The sequence below is a fragment of the Centropristis striata genome, chromosome 15 (assembly GCF_030273125.1).
Source record: "Centropristis striata isolate RG_2023a ecotype Rhode Island chromosome 15, C.striata_1.0, whole genome shotgun sequence".
NCBI classification, from domain to species: Eukaryota; Metazoa; Chordata; class Actinopteri; order Perciformes; family Serranidae; genus Centropristis; species Centropristis striata.
In genome coordinates this window covers 30,803,285-30,820,190 of record NC_081531.1, presented here as the reverse complement: position 1 = coordinate 30,820,190, position 16,906 = coordinate 30,803,285, and the positions used below count along the sequence as shown (strand labels likewise).

The following is a 16,906-nucleotide window of genomic DNA, read 5'->3' as shown; positions in this document are numbered from 1 at the left end:
ACACTGTCACAAGAGATCAAATATCATCTTGTGAGTTGGATATAAAGGAATTTTCACTCATGAAAGGATATTTTTCTGATTTGCATGATGCAGACTTTACAAAGAAATATTAATATTATTAAGATCTGTTACTATTGCTATTACAATAATCAGTATTAATTAGATCAACCCCACATTAAAATAATGATAATGGTACAGTTAGCAGCAGGTTACAGAAGTTATTTACATTTGAGATAGGCATCTAATAGTAAGTAACTGAAGCACATTAAGCTGGGCAGATGGTGTGTTTTTTTAATCCTACATGCTGTGTCAACTCACATTATAGCTTTTATTTGGACTTTCTGCTCAACCTGCGAATTTTACACACTGCACGAATTAATTGACATGGCCACCTACACTGAACATAAACAAGAATCCAGATGTCTATTGACAATTCCAATAATGTTTATGTATAGATCGTCTGACTCGCTGGATGTAGGCTGCAACATTCTCCTTCCCTTCCACTAGTCTATTTTGGGTCACCTTCGCTACATTCTGGGCTTAGCACCACGTCAGACTAAAGAAATACAGACAAGCCACAGTGTTTATGACTGGTCTTTATAGATGGCCATGCCCTCAAACAGCTAATGGTCGTTAACCCTTTAAGTGTATCAACTACAGTGCTGGGTGTTGGTGAGAGGTTACAGTAAAAACATGTACAATATACACATTGTACATATGCATTTCCTCTACTGAGAAATATTTTTTCAGAGATTGTAAATAACATTTAGCCAGGTAAGAAACATTTGAGAAATGATCAGAAGCTGCATGCCGTTGCTTTGTCTGCAGGTGCGGCAGGCTCAGGTAAGTAACGGGCTTTGTTTGCTGGAGGTTGGCAGCTGGACCAGAGGACAACTCAGACACTCATGCACAAACATGTGGGCACACATTCTCAAAGCCATATATTTTCATCAGTGGCTATCTGATCTGTTATGCAGGATGAGACTGGGCAGAGTGTGCCCACAGCTGCATTAGTATCACCGATCATATCACTGTGCCTCAGACCTTCCCACTATTAATATTCACACAATCTATCCAGAACAATGGGCCTTTCTTGGACTCCTTTTTTTTCCACTGGCCACTAATTGGATGTAATTACTCATCTACAAAACAAATGAGCGTGCTGAGGTTGCCTTGGAGACTAGATCAGGGGACCCAGCAGTGCGAATCGTTCGCAGGGCTTCATTTATACTGGTAATTATCTCCCCTACCCCCACCCCCTTTCCCTTCTGCCCTCAGTGACCAAAGCTGGCGGCGAGGCGTTGGAGAGGGGAGTGTCTTGCAGTCATCTGTTACTGACATCATCGGGGTGGCTCTCTTTAAGTGGATAAATGCCCTGCTCTCGTTCCCACTTTGCCAGGTGACTGCCTTTAAGGAGGAATCACAAACCTTGAAAGTACTGCTGCTCTTTTTCTCACTAGTTGGAAAATAAAACTAATCACGCTGATGATAAAATATAGCGTCATGCTCCCTGGCCTGTTGGGACTTCAGAATGTGAAAAATATTTTCATAAGTTTGCCAGTGTTCTGCACCAAGTTTGTGATTATCCTCATTTAAAATCCCACAGAAACTCAACAATACATACACACTTTCAAAAGCATGATTCGCGATGCAAATGTCAACAAATCAGCAACCTCACTAGCATAATTAAAAACTCTGCTGGAACCTGCTATTTACCCTGGAATTGATAAGTAGGTCTCTAAATACAGGGACTTACACTAAACAACAACAAAACCTGTATTTTTAATATTTTTTTATGCTAATGGTTTTCTAAAATTGTGAATGTTTGGAAACATCACTTAAAAAAAGCCTTTACTTGTCATGTATACTCTTTGAATGTACATAAATATACCTGTTAATTCTACAGACAGCAAACAGGGAATAGTGGGGATTGGGGAATATAAAAATCTATTAGCGAAAGTTATTTTCATTTCTGCAAGGAATAATTTCTCATGCAGTCGCTCCTCCCTTTCCCTCGCGGCACCAGTTAGATTCCTTGGTGGCCATCAAACCACATCACTCTACAGAAGATGTCAATAAACCTGACATGCTGCTTCTCAAATTAGCTTTGAATTTCAGAGCTACCATAATTAGCTTTTCCATTTTCACCAATGTCATTTAAAAATAGCGTGAAAGAAACTAACAGCTCTTTTGCTGTCTAGCCTTGCTTTCACTTTCCATTTGAAATAATCTTTTCTGAATGAATGGCTGAGTAATTAACAGCACTAGACACCCTTTTCAGAGAGCACAGACATTTCATAAATAATACATATTTAATGTCTTGTCATTTTGTGTTCAGAGAAGCTTGGCTAATTAATTTTAACAGATGATTTCTTCTTGCATTTACTCACCCATACTCAGGCCTCTGTTTTTTTCTCTCTTTACTCTTCATTTTATGCCTGTTTCTTCCCTTTTCTTACTGTTCTTTCCAGTAATGGACAAACTCAACAGGGCTACTGATTTATATTTATCTTCAAACGTGATTCGGGATTGATTGTGGAAAGTTAAAGAGGAAATGGGAATAGTGGATCATGGGTAAAACAATGTGCAACAGTGTAGTAAATCAGTGCACACAGAGTGATTTCAATGCAGATTTTAACCTGTGTGGGATCTGGTCAGGTTGGGACGAAGAAAGGGCACACAGTTATCGACAGTCGGCACAGATTATCCTATCGTGAGCAGGCTCGGAGCTGACAGCCCTGGCCTTTTGGCTGAACACATTTTTTCCAACATGTCTGGTCAGGCTTATGTGGTCTGAAGAAATCTAGGACTCACTATGACTGAAATCTGAGAGTGAACTGGCTTATTAACGGTCGTTTAGATACAGAAGGAAGGGCGATATACATTTACTCACTCAGATATTGTACTAGTGGATAGAAAATTCTTCTTACACCTAACAAAAAATATTTTTGGGCCATTTATCAAAATGCATCATGGTTTTCAGGAGGTAAGAGGAAATAATGCAATTTACTTTGCAATCTGCATGTAATTACAAATGGTTTGTCATGATGTCACTTCCAAATAAACGCATAATGCAAATGAAACATACAATCCTGTACTGATTAGGAAGAACACAACACACACTGTATTTCACAACTGAATTTACAGGACTGGCTACAAAATACCTTACTCCCAATAAGCCTTCAGTAAGTTTCTTTAGAGAGTGTGTTACATACGTAGCCCCTGGAGGGCAGAGTGGTGATGTCCCTAAAGGCCTGTGCCTGTAACCTCAGAGCATCTGCTACCCACAGCTGTGAGAGCCACCGCTACGTGTTGGAGGCGCAAAGGGACACTTTGCCCTCCCCGATGTGTCACATCTTTCCCTGGGCCTTAGACAAAAACCCAAGCAGGATGGGCTTGGCATGCCTGCTCATGTTATTTTGCACCAAATACATGTAAAGTGCCTCTGGCCTCGGAGCTGAGCTCTGCAGATTAGCATCTGGGACAAATGGACCTGAGCTCACAAAGAGCCAGATTGATTAAGACCAGTGCACACAGCCAATCCTGGTCTCCTCTCAGGCACTGCTGAAGATCACAGAGCTTGTTGGGAGGAAATTGATAATGATCTTAATTTGGAAATGTCTGTCACATGAGTTTCCTTTTTTTTCATTGGCAGAGAAAAAAAAAGGTAGGAGAAAAAGTGAGATGAGTAAAAGAGAGAAGAGAACAAAGAGGAGGCGAGGAATTGGCTTTTAAAAAGACTATCATGAGTCAAAACTGGCCTCTGCCATCTATACTGCAGTCCAATTTCTGACCAAAGCCAACTCTATTTCAGTTTTGAGCACCTGAGTCAAGTCAGACTTACTGTACATAGCAAGTAACCCAGACCTCTAAAAGCAGCTGAATGAGGCTTTGTGTACACTGCAGGTAGAGCTAGATCTGAGACTGACATTTGAGCTTCACAGAAAGCTCAGAGGGACTCAGGAAAACACTCAACCAGAGTAGGCTGGGACCTGTGAAGTTCCCTGGACTGTCAGATCTGCACATCTGCATCACTTGCAATTTCCTCTATTTTTATCTGACAATTCTATAGCACAGGGAGATTTTAGATGCTTTAAAATGAAGAAAACCGAATGATAACTCGCCTTTGAATTAGTAAAACAGTGACCTTTCAAAGTGTTCCACAAGCTGGACGTTCATTTTAAGTCTTCAGGATGATTTAGTATGCAGTTTAATAAGCAAGTTGTTGTTGACATAAATGTCTGATATTAGAATTATATTCATGTATCAACTGCCTGCCAGTCTCAGTTAAAGTTGGAACTGTGGCTCATTTATGCAGGTTCATCCTTCATATCAACAGCAGAGGTGGATTATACTTGTCCAAAATGCAGCCCAGGTGCTGGTGCATGCATTAGTCATCTCCAAATTAGCAATTTCCTCCTTGCTGCTTTACTATGCAGATGTTCAGCCCCTCCAACTGATATAAAGTGACTGCCCTTTGCATCCTCCAGTGGCACCCTGTAGTAGTTCAGATGAGGTTCAAATCCGTGATGCTGGCTTATAGCACCATGTATGGGCCAGCATCTCTCTACCTGCAGGCGATGGTAAACTCTGTGCAGTAGCCAGATCCCTCTGATCTATTTCTCGCCCGGAGCCACAGTCTCTCAAACGTCCTCACAAACATGCATCAAGGCTAGCCCTTGTTCTTGCTCTTTAGTGGTGCAGCATGCTCCTGGTAGAGATCGGGGCAGCAAAATACCTCACCGTCTTCAGACCCACCTCTTCAAAAGGTATCTGGATTGACACCACATCAGATTCAACTTTTACTCAATAAAACATGTTGCAGAGCCTGTCCTAGAGGTAACCACAACTCAGTGTTCCAACTGTGATAACTGCTACTTTTTGCCTGCCTCTTTAACCTGCATTTTCTTTACAGTAAGAGAAATATTATGTTTGTTTGTAAGGAAAGTATGAAAAACTCTTTTTAAAAGAACAGTTCACCCCAAACAAAAAACACATTTTACCTCTTATCTGTAGATGGCACTTTGTGTGTGGAAAATCTGTGTCTTCCTAGAAATCATGACATGGTTACTCAAGATAATCCACACACAATGTTGTGAGAAGTTCCATGAGGGAACTATTTTCTTTCTACTGAACTACACCTACCAACTGTATCACACTACAGAAGAAAGCGTGTCTCTACTCATGGAAGAGACGCTCGTGTTATTGTGACAGTGTAACATGTAAGCACTGATGGTTGACTGAACTGTAATGCTTGCTAGCTCAGGTGAGCAAGTAGTAACAAACTATTCCTTCTGCATGGTGATACGGTTGGCAGCAGGTGTAGTTAAGGAAAAAGAAAATATTGTAAGACAAAACTACAGGTAAGAGGAAAAATATGTATTTGATTGTGGGGTGAACTGTTCCATTATGTGTAGATATTACAAGAGAAGTATAATAAATAGTTACTATGATCTTTTCTTGTAGCTCAAGGACAATATCAAGAAAAATGTAGGATATACAGTATCTTAGCAAAGCTTGAAAGATGGTGCAGAGTCTACATCTTCAGTAACTTTTCTTGTTATGGTACACAACTACAGCTGCGTCTAGGGTATAGTTTGCTGCAAGTGGAAGGCCACAGTGAGAAGTCCAAAATACACCTTGTCATCAGCAGTGGTCTGTCATAGAGAGGGAAGTCAGCATGCTGTCATTTTGTCTGTTGAGCTTTGGGAGTAGGGTGAAAGTGCCCTCTGTCAGGGATGGAAAATGTCTTCCACGTTCACAACACTCTCTGTGTGTACTGCTGACAAACAAGCCTCACATCCCACACAGAGGCAGCCACAAACAGGTTTCTTGTAAAGAAACATATCTGTATAAAGATGTGGTTAAAGGATAATTTTATTTGCAATATATTAAGGCATGTGAAAGAAGTAGATCTTTTTATTTTTTTTATTTTACATTTGACTTCCCACCTACTGGGCCAGACAGCCTATAATATGTGGTGCTTTATGGGAACTGTAGGTGGAGTCAAAGCACAAAGAATGCACGCTTATATCATACATAAGGCTTCTTTTTTTTATAACAACAAAAGCCCTCGTCTGCACTTAAATTAGCAAAAAAATAAACCGACTAGAATTGCTATTCCTGGGGTTAGATTTGGCCTGAGTGCTGCACATTAAACTGAAAGATAGAACAGAGGTGCAGCAACATCCCCAGACAATACACAGAGAGGAAGGTCAAGCCTCAACAATCTGTGTCCTCTGTTCAGTCTGTGTCTGTATAGAGAGAAGAAGAGACCACTGAATGTATTCGCCCATGTAGTGTGGCATTAGCATCATCTCAAACACTGGATAAATAATCAATACATCATTTTTCACTCCGTCAAAAAAGCCACAAACCACAGAATGAAGGACTGCACTTGTTATATCATCAAGATGCATTGGTGAAGCTTTTATCTAGAGAACAGGACAGTAAATAAATGGTAACAATAAAACAGGATACAGCTGATTTATTTGATCACATCCATATTCCAGTTTTTTGTTGTTATTATTGTGATAATATTCTTGACTTGCAGACAGATTCTGCCATATACTGAGGGAGCATGGAGAGTGATGTTTTGCTGCCTCATGGCTGTTTAAGTACTCTAAAACAGGCCCATGATGTCACTGTTCACCACTCTAACCCCTCCCCCCCTCCCCACTCCCCTCACCCCCTGTTCATAGTCATTTACTTGTCTCTCTTCCATTTGCAGCTGTCAGAATTAAACTGTACATAATGGTTGCCATCACGTCTCTTGCTTCCTGGCTGCTGCTAACCCCAAATCAACATTCCTGCTTCTTAGTGATGTTCATTGCAATTGTTGGGGCAAATTGTTTGTTTTGAAAATGCGAAATCAAATAGCCCGATGTGAAAAGAAAGAGCATCTGATTGGCTTCCAGTGTTCCCTCTGTTGATTTGAATTTAGTGCAAATGAGGACAGGAGGGTGAATTTGTTTGTCTGTATGTGTGTGCACGTGTACAACCCCGACTCCAAAAAGGTCGGGGCACTGTGAAGAAAGTAATAAAACAGAATGTCATGATTTGCAAACCTTTGCAACCTACACTCAACTGAATACGAAGACAGGTTAGCTAGTGCTCATATAGGCAATAGACATACAGTGCTTAACAAATCTATTAGACCACCTGTCATAAAAACAAGAAAACATAAATATTTTAGAAATCTTTCAAAAGCTTGTTTGAAACTAAAAATGTTATTGTTATCTATTTGGCAAATAACAAAGTAAATTCACCTTTTTATAGCCAGATGTGAGCCGGCTCACTGGGCTTCTCTGAGAAGTCAGAAATGAATCACGCAGAACATTCAAACACTAAAACTCATTTTTCTGTTCAGGAATGCAAGTTAATCACTATAATCTGGCATCTTAATCAAGAAATAATGTGTTTTACTATTTTTACAGTTTTTTTGTAAAACAGTAAATTTTAAAATTCATGGATAACATTAGTAATTATATTTTAGCATTAAAAATATAATTTGAGTTAAAGAGCTACATACTGGTGTAATAACCATTAGAGAAACATAAAAAATTATTTTGGTAATTAATAATGCTGTTAATTTAGGGCAGCTGTGGCATGAACCACTGGTCTCATAAATTTGTTAAGCACTGTCTGTATACATTTATTCTGAATTTGATACATTATGTTTTTATATGTTTCACACAGCATCTCCACTTTTTTGAATCAGGATTGAACAGTAGGTACTATTCATACACTACAGCTGCTTTTTACTGTAGCTGTCTGCTGCTGTGTTCAAGTGTGTGCATCTTCATGTTTCACAGCACACAACATTAGCAACTGTCTGCTGACTTTTTATCTGTGAGTGACTACACAAACCAGACAACATCAGAGTTACAATTAAAAACAGATTTTCACCAACAAGCTTCTAATAGTACGTCTGATTAGAAATACACTCTTCCCTAAAGCGTGGAGGCTGTGTGTTCAGTCAGGGGAGCTATTATTGACAGCTATTGAATGATCTACAGTTGTAAGGGTGGAAAAAGCAGGATGTCTAAATGAAGCCAACAAGTCAATCAATGTTGTGTTTAAGACAGAAAGAAACCTGCTTCCTGGTTTTGGAACAAATCTCTTGGCAGATATTCGTCTGCCACTCTCTGTGTGAATAATGTGTGCACTGTAATTATTCTTTTATGGCGGGTGTTTATCGGAAGTTTTAACATTTGTATTTACTCATACTTAGCATACAAGTGTAACAGTAGAATAAGATTTAAAGCGAGGTCTTTGAAACACAGTATGTTGTCTAAAAGACGGCTTTACAGGCCCGCAAGTTTGCAAAGATAACAGGATGATAATTCCTAACAGTATTGCTGCTGTTTAATAGCATTTTCATGATGATTCCATACATGACTAGTAGTTGTAGAGGCTACTGTATGAAACATATGCATATGCTCGTCTGGTGGACCGAGAGGGGAGAGCTGCAGAGGCTGTTTCCAGAGAACTGCCTAACCCAGATTTAATCGGTGCAACAACGGCATGAAAAACAATCATCAAAATGACAAAGTTTTAGGACGCCTTGCCTCTGAAATGATCAGGTGACACCGGATAGATAGAAAAGTGCATGAAAAAGTAAAGAGGAGTGGTGGAAAAGAAGAAAACATGACTGACTTTAGTATAAATTGGTTGCCTGCTGCTGCTGACGTTTCACTATAATGTGGTTAATTTACCATGGATGATTATATCAATCAACAAAGAAAACATATTCCTTATCTGGCATAGAAAAATTCTTCTGGCAGTTAACTATTTGTACAAAGTCTATATATATTGCCTAGTTTTTAAATGTTTTTCCAAATTATTTCCCGAAGTATTTGATGCAAGGAGATGTCAAGGCAAAACTCTTTAATTGCTCTAAGCTCCTTTTTGAGAATTGCCTAAAAGGCATAGCATGTGTAACCACGTTTTTAATGACTGATTCATTAACATGCCGAGGTGAAGGACATTTGTATTGATAAGGCACAGAGGCTGAGTAAACTGTCTATGGACCTTGTGAGGAGTAGATGTCTCCTGCCTGCTACAGCTTCATTCTGAACTGTTGCTGCCAGCCAGAGCGCCGTGTTGGACTGCTGCAGCTTCCAGCCTGAAATCTATCACAGCTTTTATCCATCATTCCTCGTCTGTTCTCCCTCTTTCCCTTGCTCATGCTTCGAGTAACATCCCATGGACTTGTGGAGTATAAAGTTATATTGCATGTGTGTTTTGTTTTGGTAGTTTAAATTAGCAGGTGAAGCATTTGCTATTTGTTTTAGGCCATTAGCTCCCAAGCCAAGACTCATGCCTGCACTGTATTTTTGGAAAACTGATTAGTTGAGTATAACTATGGACCAATTAGGGGAGTACTGGGTATTGATTGGTAATTAATTATTACTTGAAATAAAGAAAAGGTTATTTTCAAAAATTGGAAATGAAGGTTCCAGGGTTAATTAATACTTATACTTATTATCTAGTAGCTTCTTGTTTACAAAATGATTCAAACAAAACATCTCGTTTAGGCCTCCTCGTTGAAGGTTCATGTATCTTTTGGTAATTGGATTTTCCGTTCACAAAAGGATATTAAAAAAGAAACAACGAGTGGTTATTGATTTTAATTTCAAAATACAATCATTCAAATTGTAATACAAGGCGTTTTTCTTTATCAGGGTCAGAAAGGCACAGACTTTATTCAAGTATGATATGATTTTCGTTTTTTTAATTGTAATGACTAAAAATTAAATCACAACAAAAACAGAAACGAAAACACGCCCGTTGTTTCATATTCTGCAACCGGAAGTTACAAAATAAGAGAGCTAATGGTCAGTTGTCTTTTTAAAGTCACATAAAGAAAATATGCATATTTGTTTTCTCATTTTCTGTGTGAAAACACTAAAAGCATGTCACTCAAAACGTTCTTTAACTTCAATTCTCTAAGTTCAATTCTCTAAGTCATATAATGAAAACTGAAAAAGGAAGTCCAGAGTTTGAAACAGGGACCACTCCTCTCGAAAGTAAGAGTCGCAGGGTCTGAGGTGTGCCGGCTGCTTGCATGGTGATGCTTTGATGTATTAGTTTTGTTATTATAACTAGAAAATGAAAATCCAATCATTTTTTAAATATAGTCTATCCACATCTGACCCTAATAAAGAAAAATGCCTTGTATTTCAATTTTTAATGTGTATGTTTAATATTTTAACACTAAAATCAAAAAACACTTGTTGTTTTTTCTTTAATATCCTTTTGTGAACAGAAATCCAATGACCAAAAGATAGTCCTTGGAATGTGCCCTTCTCAGCTTTTACGTTTTAACATGAGAAATGTGTCACTCCAGCAAGACTAAAGGAATGAAGCATCATCTGAATTTAGTTTCCTAACATGTCTAACTTGAATTTATCAACAAATGTAACAGTCCATATTTATAATAATCATGGTCTATATGTGAGTGTCATAGGGAACAGCAGAGAGTAATATGCAAGAGGACCTTTGAAAGCTGGATGAGCAGCATCCTCATGGGACCAGAAATGGTCCTAATAATGTGATTACATGTAGTTCATGATGCACTCTCCTCTGCCTGACATATGCACTCAGTCACTTCTCAGACTTCTGAAGTATTTCAAAGACTTTAAAAACACTGAGGGTGAAAGCAGCCTACACGTACATAAGCCTGGCTCAGATAATCAAACATGGGTCTTGGGGCGAGACATGGCTTTGGCTTTTTTTGGGCTCTTTATTTTGTATGTGTGTTTATACCAACAGGTGAATTCACAAAAGGATTCAGCAGCTTTTGCAGCGGCTAAATCTGTACAGATAAGGCAACAGAAGAGGAGTGTTATTCTCGTTGTTAATATTTTTTACTTGTTTAATTGCTAATACTTTTTTATATTTCTAGTTTATAATGCTTGTTTACTATTTATTGTAATTTTTAATGAAGCTCCTCTCTATCTTGCTATCCACTTCACTGCTGTAATAGTGGAAATTTTAAATCTTAAATCCCCGCAAATGGTGAAATGCACCCCTGCACCCCACCCCATTGCTCAATGGGTGTGTTTGCACTTTAATATAATTTGCACAATATATTTTGTGAATCAGGCCTTGAGACAGGGCAGAAGTTACAAGTGATGTGCACTTCTTGGTGTTAACAGCAGTGCAAAACCAGTCTTTGTGAATTCCCCTGTGCAGTTTTTCTTTTGAATGGTATAAGGATTTTAATGAATTTTATGCTTTAATGGATTATGTTGAGACTCTTTGGAGAATGTGGTTGCTAGAAAACTTTCTTGGGACACATGTTTCAGTGCAGCGTAGTGTCTATAAAGCTTAGTTAAGTATGATTCAGAATGAGCTGTGAAGGTTCTGAAGTAAGTATGTATTTTCTAACTGAATGGCTTAACAGAAAAAGTAATCAAGGTTAGTGATATTGGAAACTGATATTTAACACAATGCAGGGTCAAAATGTTAATACGCTTTCTTATTTTAATGTTCCAGAAGTTGTTAACCTCTGATTTGATTATTATGCTCACATGTTTGAGTTCAACTCAACTCTCCCGTGTTAAAATTAAATTACTTGATGCATTTGGCAATTAAATATTAATCATTTAACGTAACATTAAAATATTTGTTTTTTAAGATGATTATATTTGGTAAAATGTGAATTGCGTTAATGTTAACTAATATAATTTAATTAAGAGTGTTTGTAAATGTAAATGTTAAACGTGTTCTTTTACAGTTGATGTAACTTAATTATCACAGCAATTCTCTTTTAGTTTTTACTCGGTTTAATCTAGTCTTATGTGTTTAATATGCTTATTTTCATGTTTGTTAAACTTATTTTCTTGGCTTTATCATGTAAACTCTGCTCATCTGTTAGTGTTATAGTTGCTGTATATATTATTGAATTTTCCCTTACTCGTCCATTAAACTTACAAAAAATGGTTGGAAAATGTTGCCTCCATTTTCTGAGTTAGATCAAAGCAAGCGTTTTTACAGTGTGAGAGTCGTGTTTAGAGATATCGGATAAAATCCCTACTGTGTGGGTATGATTCTGTCAGTCTAAAGTCAGATTGTTGCCGAGTGTGTGCATGAGGGCTCAGGGGACTATGTCTATGGGGAGAAGCAGAGCAGGAGAAGTTGGAGAGAGCAGCAGCCACACAGAACATGGACAGAGCGTTTACCTGGCCCTGTGCTCTGTGGGTACGCCAAGTAGCCGCCTCTTCCACGGGCCCCCCTACCTGAGCCACGCGCTGCTGCTACTGCCGCTGCCGCCACCGGTCCGTATGCTGTCGCTGGGAAGCCTGCAGGCACATACACACACATACACACACGCATCACTTCCTGCACATGGATAAGTACGTCCCAGAGCTACAGGAGAATTTTGATACCAGCGCTGAGCTGCGGGATAAAACTATAGCTGTCAGAGACAGGGGCTCTTGTCAGGGCGACATCTATCAGCAGATTCTTACTGAACCCACTGTGATATTCAAAACCCTGCAGACCCACTGATCCATACGCAGAAACAGAAAGATAGCCACGAGAAACTTAAAAATCAAAGAGCTTGTGCAGCGTCAATGCATTTTTCATATTTACCATAAGGCAAGTATTAAATGATACTGTACAACAGCATTATATTATGATTTCATTATTTAAAACTTCATAAATAATAATAATAATGTAGATTAGAGTGACTATACTGTAATATTTATGACATGTACATAAAGGGACAGTTTATCCTTACATCAAAAATACATATTTTCATCTTACCTGTAGTGCTACAAGCCCGATTCCAAAAAAGTTGGGACTCTGTGTGAAATGTAAATAAAAACAGAATGCATCAAATTCAGTGTGAGTTTATATATTTACAATAGACAAAAGTTTCCCATTTTGAGCATTAGATTAGATAGCTTGTCTTTGTTATGGATTCTATTTAAGGTAGGTCGCAAGGGATTTGCAAATAATTGCATTCTGTTTTTATTACATTTTTCACAGCATCTCAATTTATAAAAAAAAAAATCATTATTCTCCTTCATCAATCTAGATTGTTTAAGTGTGAGTTGCCAAGTGTTGGAGGTATTGGCCTTAGAGACGCCTGACTTCTCTTTAATATAATGGAACTAGATAGCACTCGGCTTCTGGTGCTCAAGTAGGGTTGCAAAAGGTCGGAAAATTTTCGGTAAATTTCCAGAAACTTTCCACGGGAAGTTAAGCTGGGAAATTTTGGAAATATTCAAACATTTTATGAGAGTCATTTGTAGTAGAACTTTATCAAGTTAAATATTACTCATCTTCAAGTCATGACCCACTTACTCAAGATAATCCTCAGACATCGCTGTCAGAACTTTCATGTAGGAACTAATTCTGGAAAGAGGAATTGCTGTTGAGTTTTTGGTGCCATCTAGTTCCATTACTTTTGAGAGAGGATAGACATCTCAGCAACTCACACAAAAACAATCTAGACTGGTAAATAGCACTATGTATTTAGATTTTGGGGTGAACTGTCCCTTTAAATTCTTATCCTCTCTATTTTCCTTTTACAGAAAATTTCTGTCTGACTGCAAAGGTGCAAATTCTTATTCATGTATAAAATTGTGAGTAAACTGACTTTCACAATTCACTAAGTCCCCGATTATAATAGTGGAAGCATTTGGCTCTGGGGGGTGTTTATGTCACATGCTTTGGATGAAAGATTACAGCCACTTCTGAGCTGCATAGACATGGGCATAATAGCCCTGGCTCTGGAGACCATCCCTGCATTTTGCTCAGGAATGCTCCCAATTACTGTCAGTTTCTATGGAATCAGATTCATCCACCGTAATGCAAGAGGCAAAGTACTCCACTTTCTTTTGCTGGGCTTTTCAGGTAGAAGACATACAGTAAAAAATATATTTCCCACAATCAAATGGAAGGAGACTTCAATCAGTCAAGTATGTTGTGTATTGCTTGTGTCTTCTAATGCAAATGTTTATAACACTAAGATTAGTGAAGCTTTAAAAGCATTCATAAATTGTCAGTTTATGATACTAATGACTAAAAGGCCCTAATACCGTGCAAATATGAATCCACTTCTTTAGGGTCTGATTATTCCAACAAATATCAGCCTAATAATCAGTCTGTAATTAAACCGACGCAGTATCTGTGAATTGTAATTACATTGTTGGCCTTAATGAACACAGTCGCTAGAGGTGGCTGACAGAGGCTAGTCCATGCCCAGGGCCCGGGCTCCTCTCTCAGCACAGGAATGGCACATCATTAGTGGTGGTGATGAGATTCCTCACTCTGGGCTCAACACCGTCTATGCCTAATCAGCCTCCTAAAATTATCTCCACAGGAAATGCTTTCCTCACTAGCGAAAAAATGATCTCTAAATTCCCTCAATTGGACTCTTTCTTGGTTTCTTTTTAGTGAAATGTGTGTGTTTCTTCCATGCTTTGCCCGTGTTGTGGAGACTATGGTTTAGACATTGCAAAAAGGCACAGGACACCTTAGAGGATTATTTTTTGAATGCTGCGGAGGTGAGAGGAGCACCAGCGGGTGACCTATTTTCCGAGTCAGCCTTGTACTGCTATTCCACCAAGAGGGGCTCACACAAAAGACTGATGAGAGGGAGGGAGGGGGAGGAGGTGACAGGGCAGGGTCAGATGAGCCGCAGCCAAAGAGAAAAACACATAGCTTTTCATCAGCCGGCTGAGAAGGAGGTAATTCACAACTCTGTCGACACAATATGACCATGGGTGTGTGTGTTGGGTGTGAGGTGCCATCATGTTGCGACTGGCAGACAGGTGAAGAAGAGAAAGAAATGGCACTTTCTCCTTCTATCCAGCAGCTCAGAGAGAATAAGGCACCGAAGCGGTGTGGCGGCAGGGGGAAAAGAATACAAAAAAGACGGCATAAGGCAACTGAAAATCAGCCGCATTTATGCCACTGCTGCCGCACCACACCAGGAGCTGATTCCTACAGCTCAAATGATATTCTCCGCCTCTTTTCACAAAAACACAAATCAACTCTGATACTATGCTAATGATGGCCATGCACCCCTGCTTTTCCACTTACAGTGTCCCCATGGTTGCTGTGCGGAACAGTGTTTCATGCAGCACTCTCCACCTCCTTTTCCCTCTCTCTCACTCTCTCCTTTCCTAAGTGCTGAATCTATCTTCCCCTCGCTGCCATTGTCATGACACCCCCAATAGACCCACTGGCTTGGAAGTTAGTTGCGGGCAAAGTTGTGGTGAGAGATTAACTTTGCAGGATTAGGTGGGTTAATTAATAGATGGCTGCTGCTCATTGTTTTGTGCTCACGCTGTAAGAAGCCACCCAAGAGAAGCGCTGCAGCATTAAATCAATTTCATGGCCCTTTTATTACTGAGGAGATAAAGCCAATATTTAGCTTTCAATTCTTCACAATTATTGGGCCCCTGCTTTGCCACTTGAGTGGCTGCGCTTGGCTGGGGACAAGGACACATCTGTTTATGAGCTGTGGAGGCCCGGGGGCCTTGGTGTCCGGACTCCGGGGAACTGTCCTCAGCTTTTTCTCCTCAAAGCCTGCAGCACACAAATTCAGCCTTCTTCAGGGGTGCACACAGAAAGAAAGATTATCCCTAAAGAAAGATGAGAACTGTCAAGAATCTCATAGACATTTCACCCTCTCTCCAAGAAAAGAACTCCAATTTTTCTTAACACAAACATTAATTCCATAATGTTCGCAACATTAACAGTTTCAAATTGTTACAGAGATTTTCCCGTCGGATGTTATTCTCCCTCCACAAAGCTGAATTTGAATTCTGTTTTTATAACTTTGTCATTAACTAACGCATTTTTCTAACCATTCCAACTGTTTGCAAATATTGACCAACATACCGAAGTTGATGCAACTTCAAATTCAGAATCCATAACCTTCTCTACTTAAAAAAAAAGCTTGCCAAACAGATGTATGTCCAATTCATGATATTGTCAGTTCCGTGCTGAAGTAGCACAATGTGCATTCAGCACACACAAGGTTCTATTTTCATGACAGTGCATAGCACATAAAGTACAGGCGCTTTGTGCCTGTAAAGTAGCATTTTTCTTGGGTGCACACCGGCTCTTTTCAACCTGCACCTGTATTTTGTGAGTCTCTGTGAACTCGACTGTACTGAAGTAGGAGGAGAGACACAGTAGGGGCAATGTCACAGTGATCAAACAGCACAGTGCAATTTTTGTGTCAAGGTTTCCCAGGATTTTTGCTCACACCGACTGCCTGCGCAGGCCAGGTCAAAAGCTTTGTTTTCTCTATTATAAAACTGTCAAAGCACTTTGCTGAATATGGCACTGCTTTTAAAGTAGTGAAAAGGAGATGATGCAAATGGTCAAATTAATTCTAGCCCCTATCGTGACCACTGATGATGAATTCCTCCTAATGTCACCATGTTTTCAAGCTGCTCTGCAGTTATGTTGCATGCTTTTAACAACAGAATTACCAAAAGTCAGTCACCGTGCCCCAAGACACCCAAACAGGTGCCACATTGCCTGCATAGTATGTGCACTCTAGACATTCAACCCTGGATAGGAGGAGGATATTATTGTTAATTATATATTACCTAATTAACTCCTAAAATTCTTATCATTACCTCTGATATTTCTCCTGTTGCACTATTACTGATCCATTTCTGCAGGTCTTTTTTGGCATACTGCCTTTCGAGCCACTTTCTGATCCTATTACTCAGAAAAGGAAAAGTTGTTGCATTATGCATCAATAAAGGTCCTATTTATGTCCTACCAGTCTGACAACAGCTTGACTGATGTTAATGTAATCTGTACTGTTCTTTGGCCCAAAACTGCCAGCAGCAGCTCCCCCGTCATTGACAAAGGAGCTCCATCAGTCACAGAGCACTCCACTCATTTCTGCTATAAGAAGAACTGT

General features: G+C 39.3%; 1 protein-coding gene across 11 annotated transcripts in view; it reads right to left on the bottom strand.

Annotated features, from left to right (window-relative positions):
• LOC131986692 (RNA-binding protein Musashi homolog 2) overlaps positions 1-16,906 on the bottom strand; it is a 273,297-nt gene that overhangs the window by 17,745 nt on the left and 238,646 nt on the right. For 5 of the 11 annotated variants that reach the window (XM_059351764.1, XM_059351763.1, XM_059351765.1 and 2 more), the window contains exons 11-12: positions 12,775-12,813; positions 12,189-12,308 (exon numbers count right to left, since the gene is read on the bottom strand). In XM_059351764.1, the coding sequence (XP_059207747.1) occupies positions 12,189-12,308; positions 12,775-12,813 (159 nt within the window). The remainder of the gene's footprint in view (positions 1-12,188; positions 12,309-12,774; positions 12,814-16,906) is intronic. The other 6 variants (XM_059351768.1, XM_059351773.1, XM_059351767.1 and 3 more) reach the window with 3 other exon arrangements.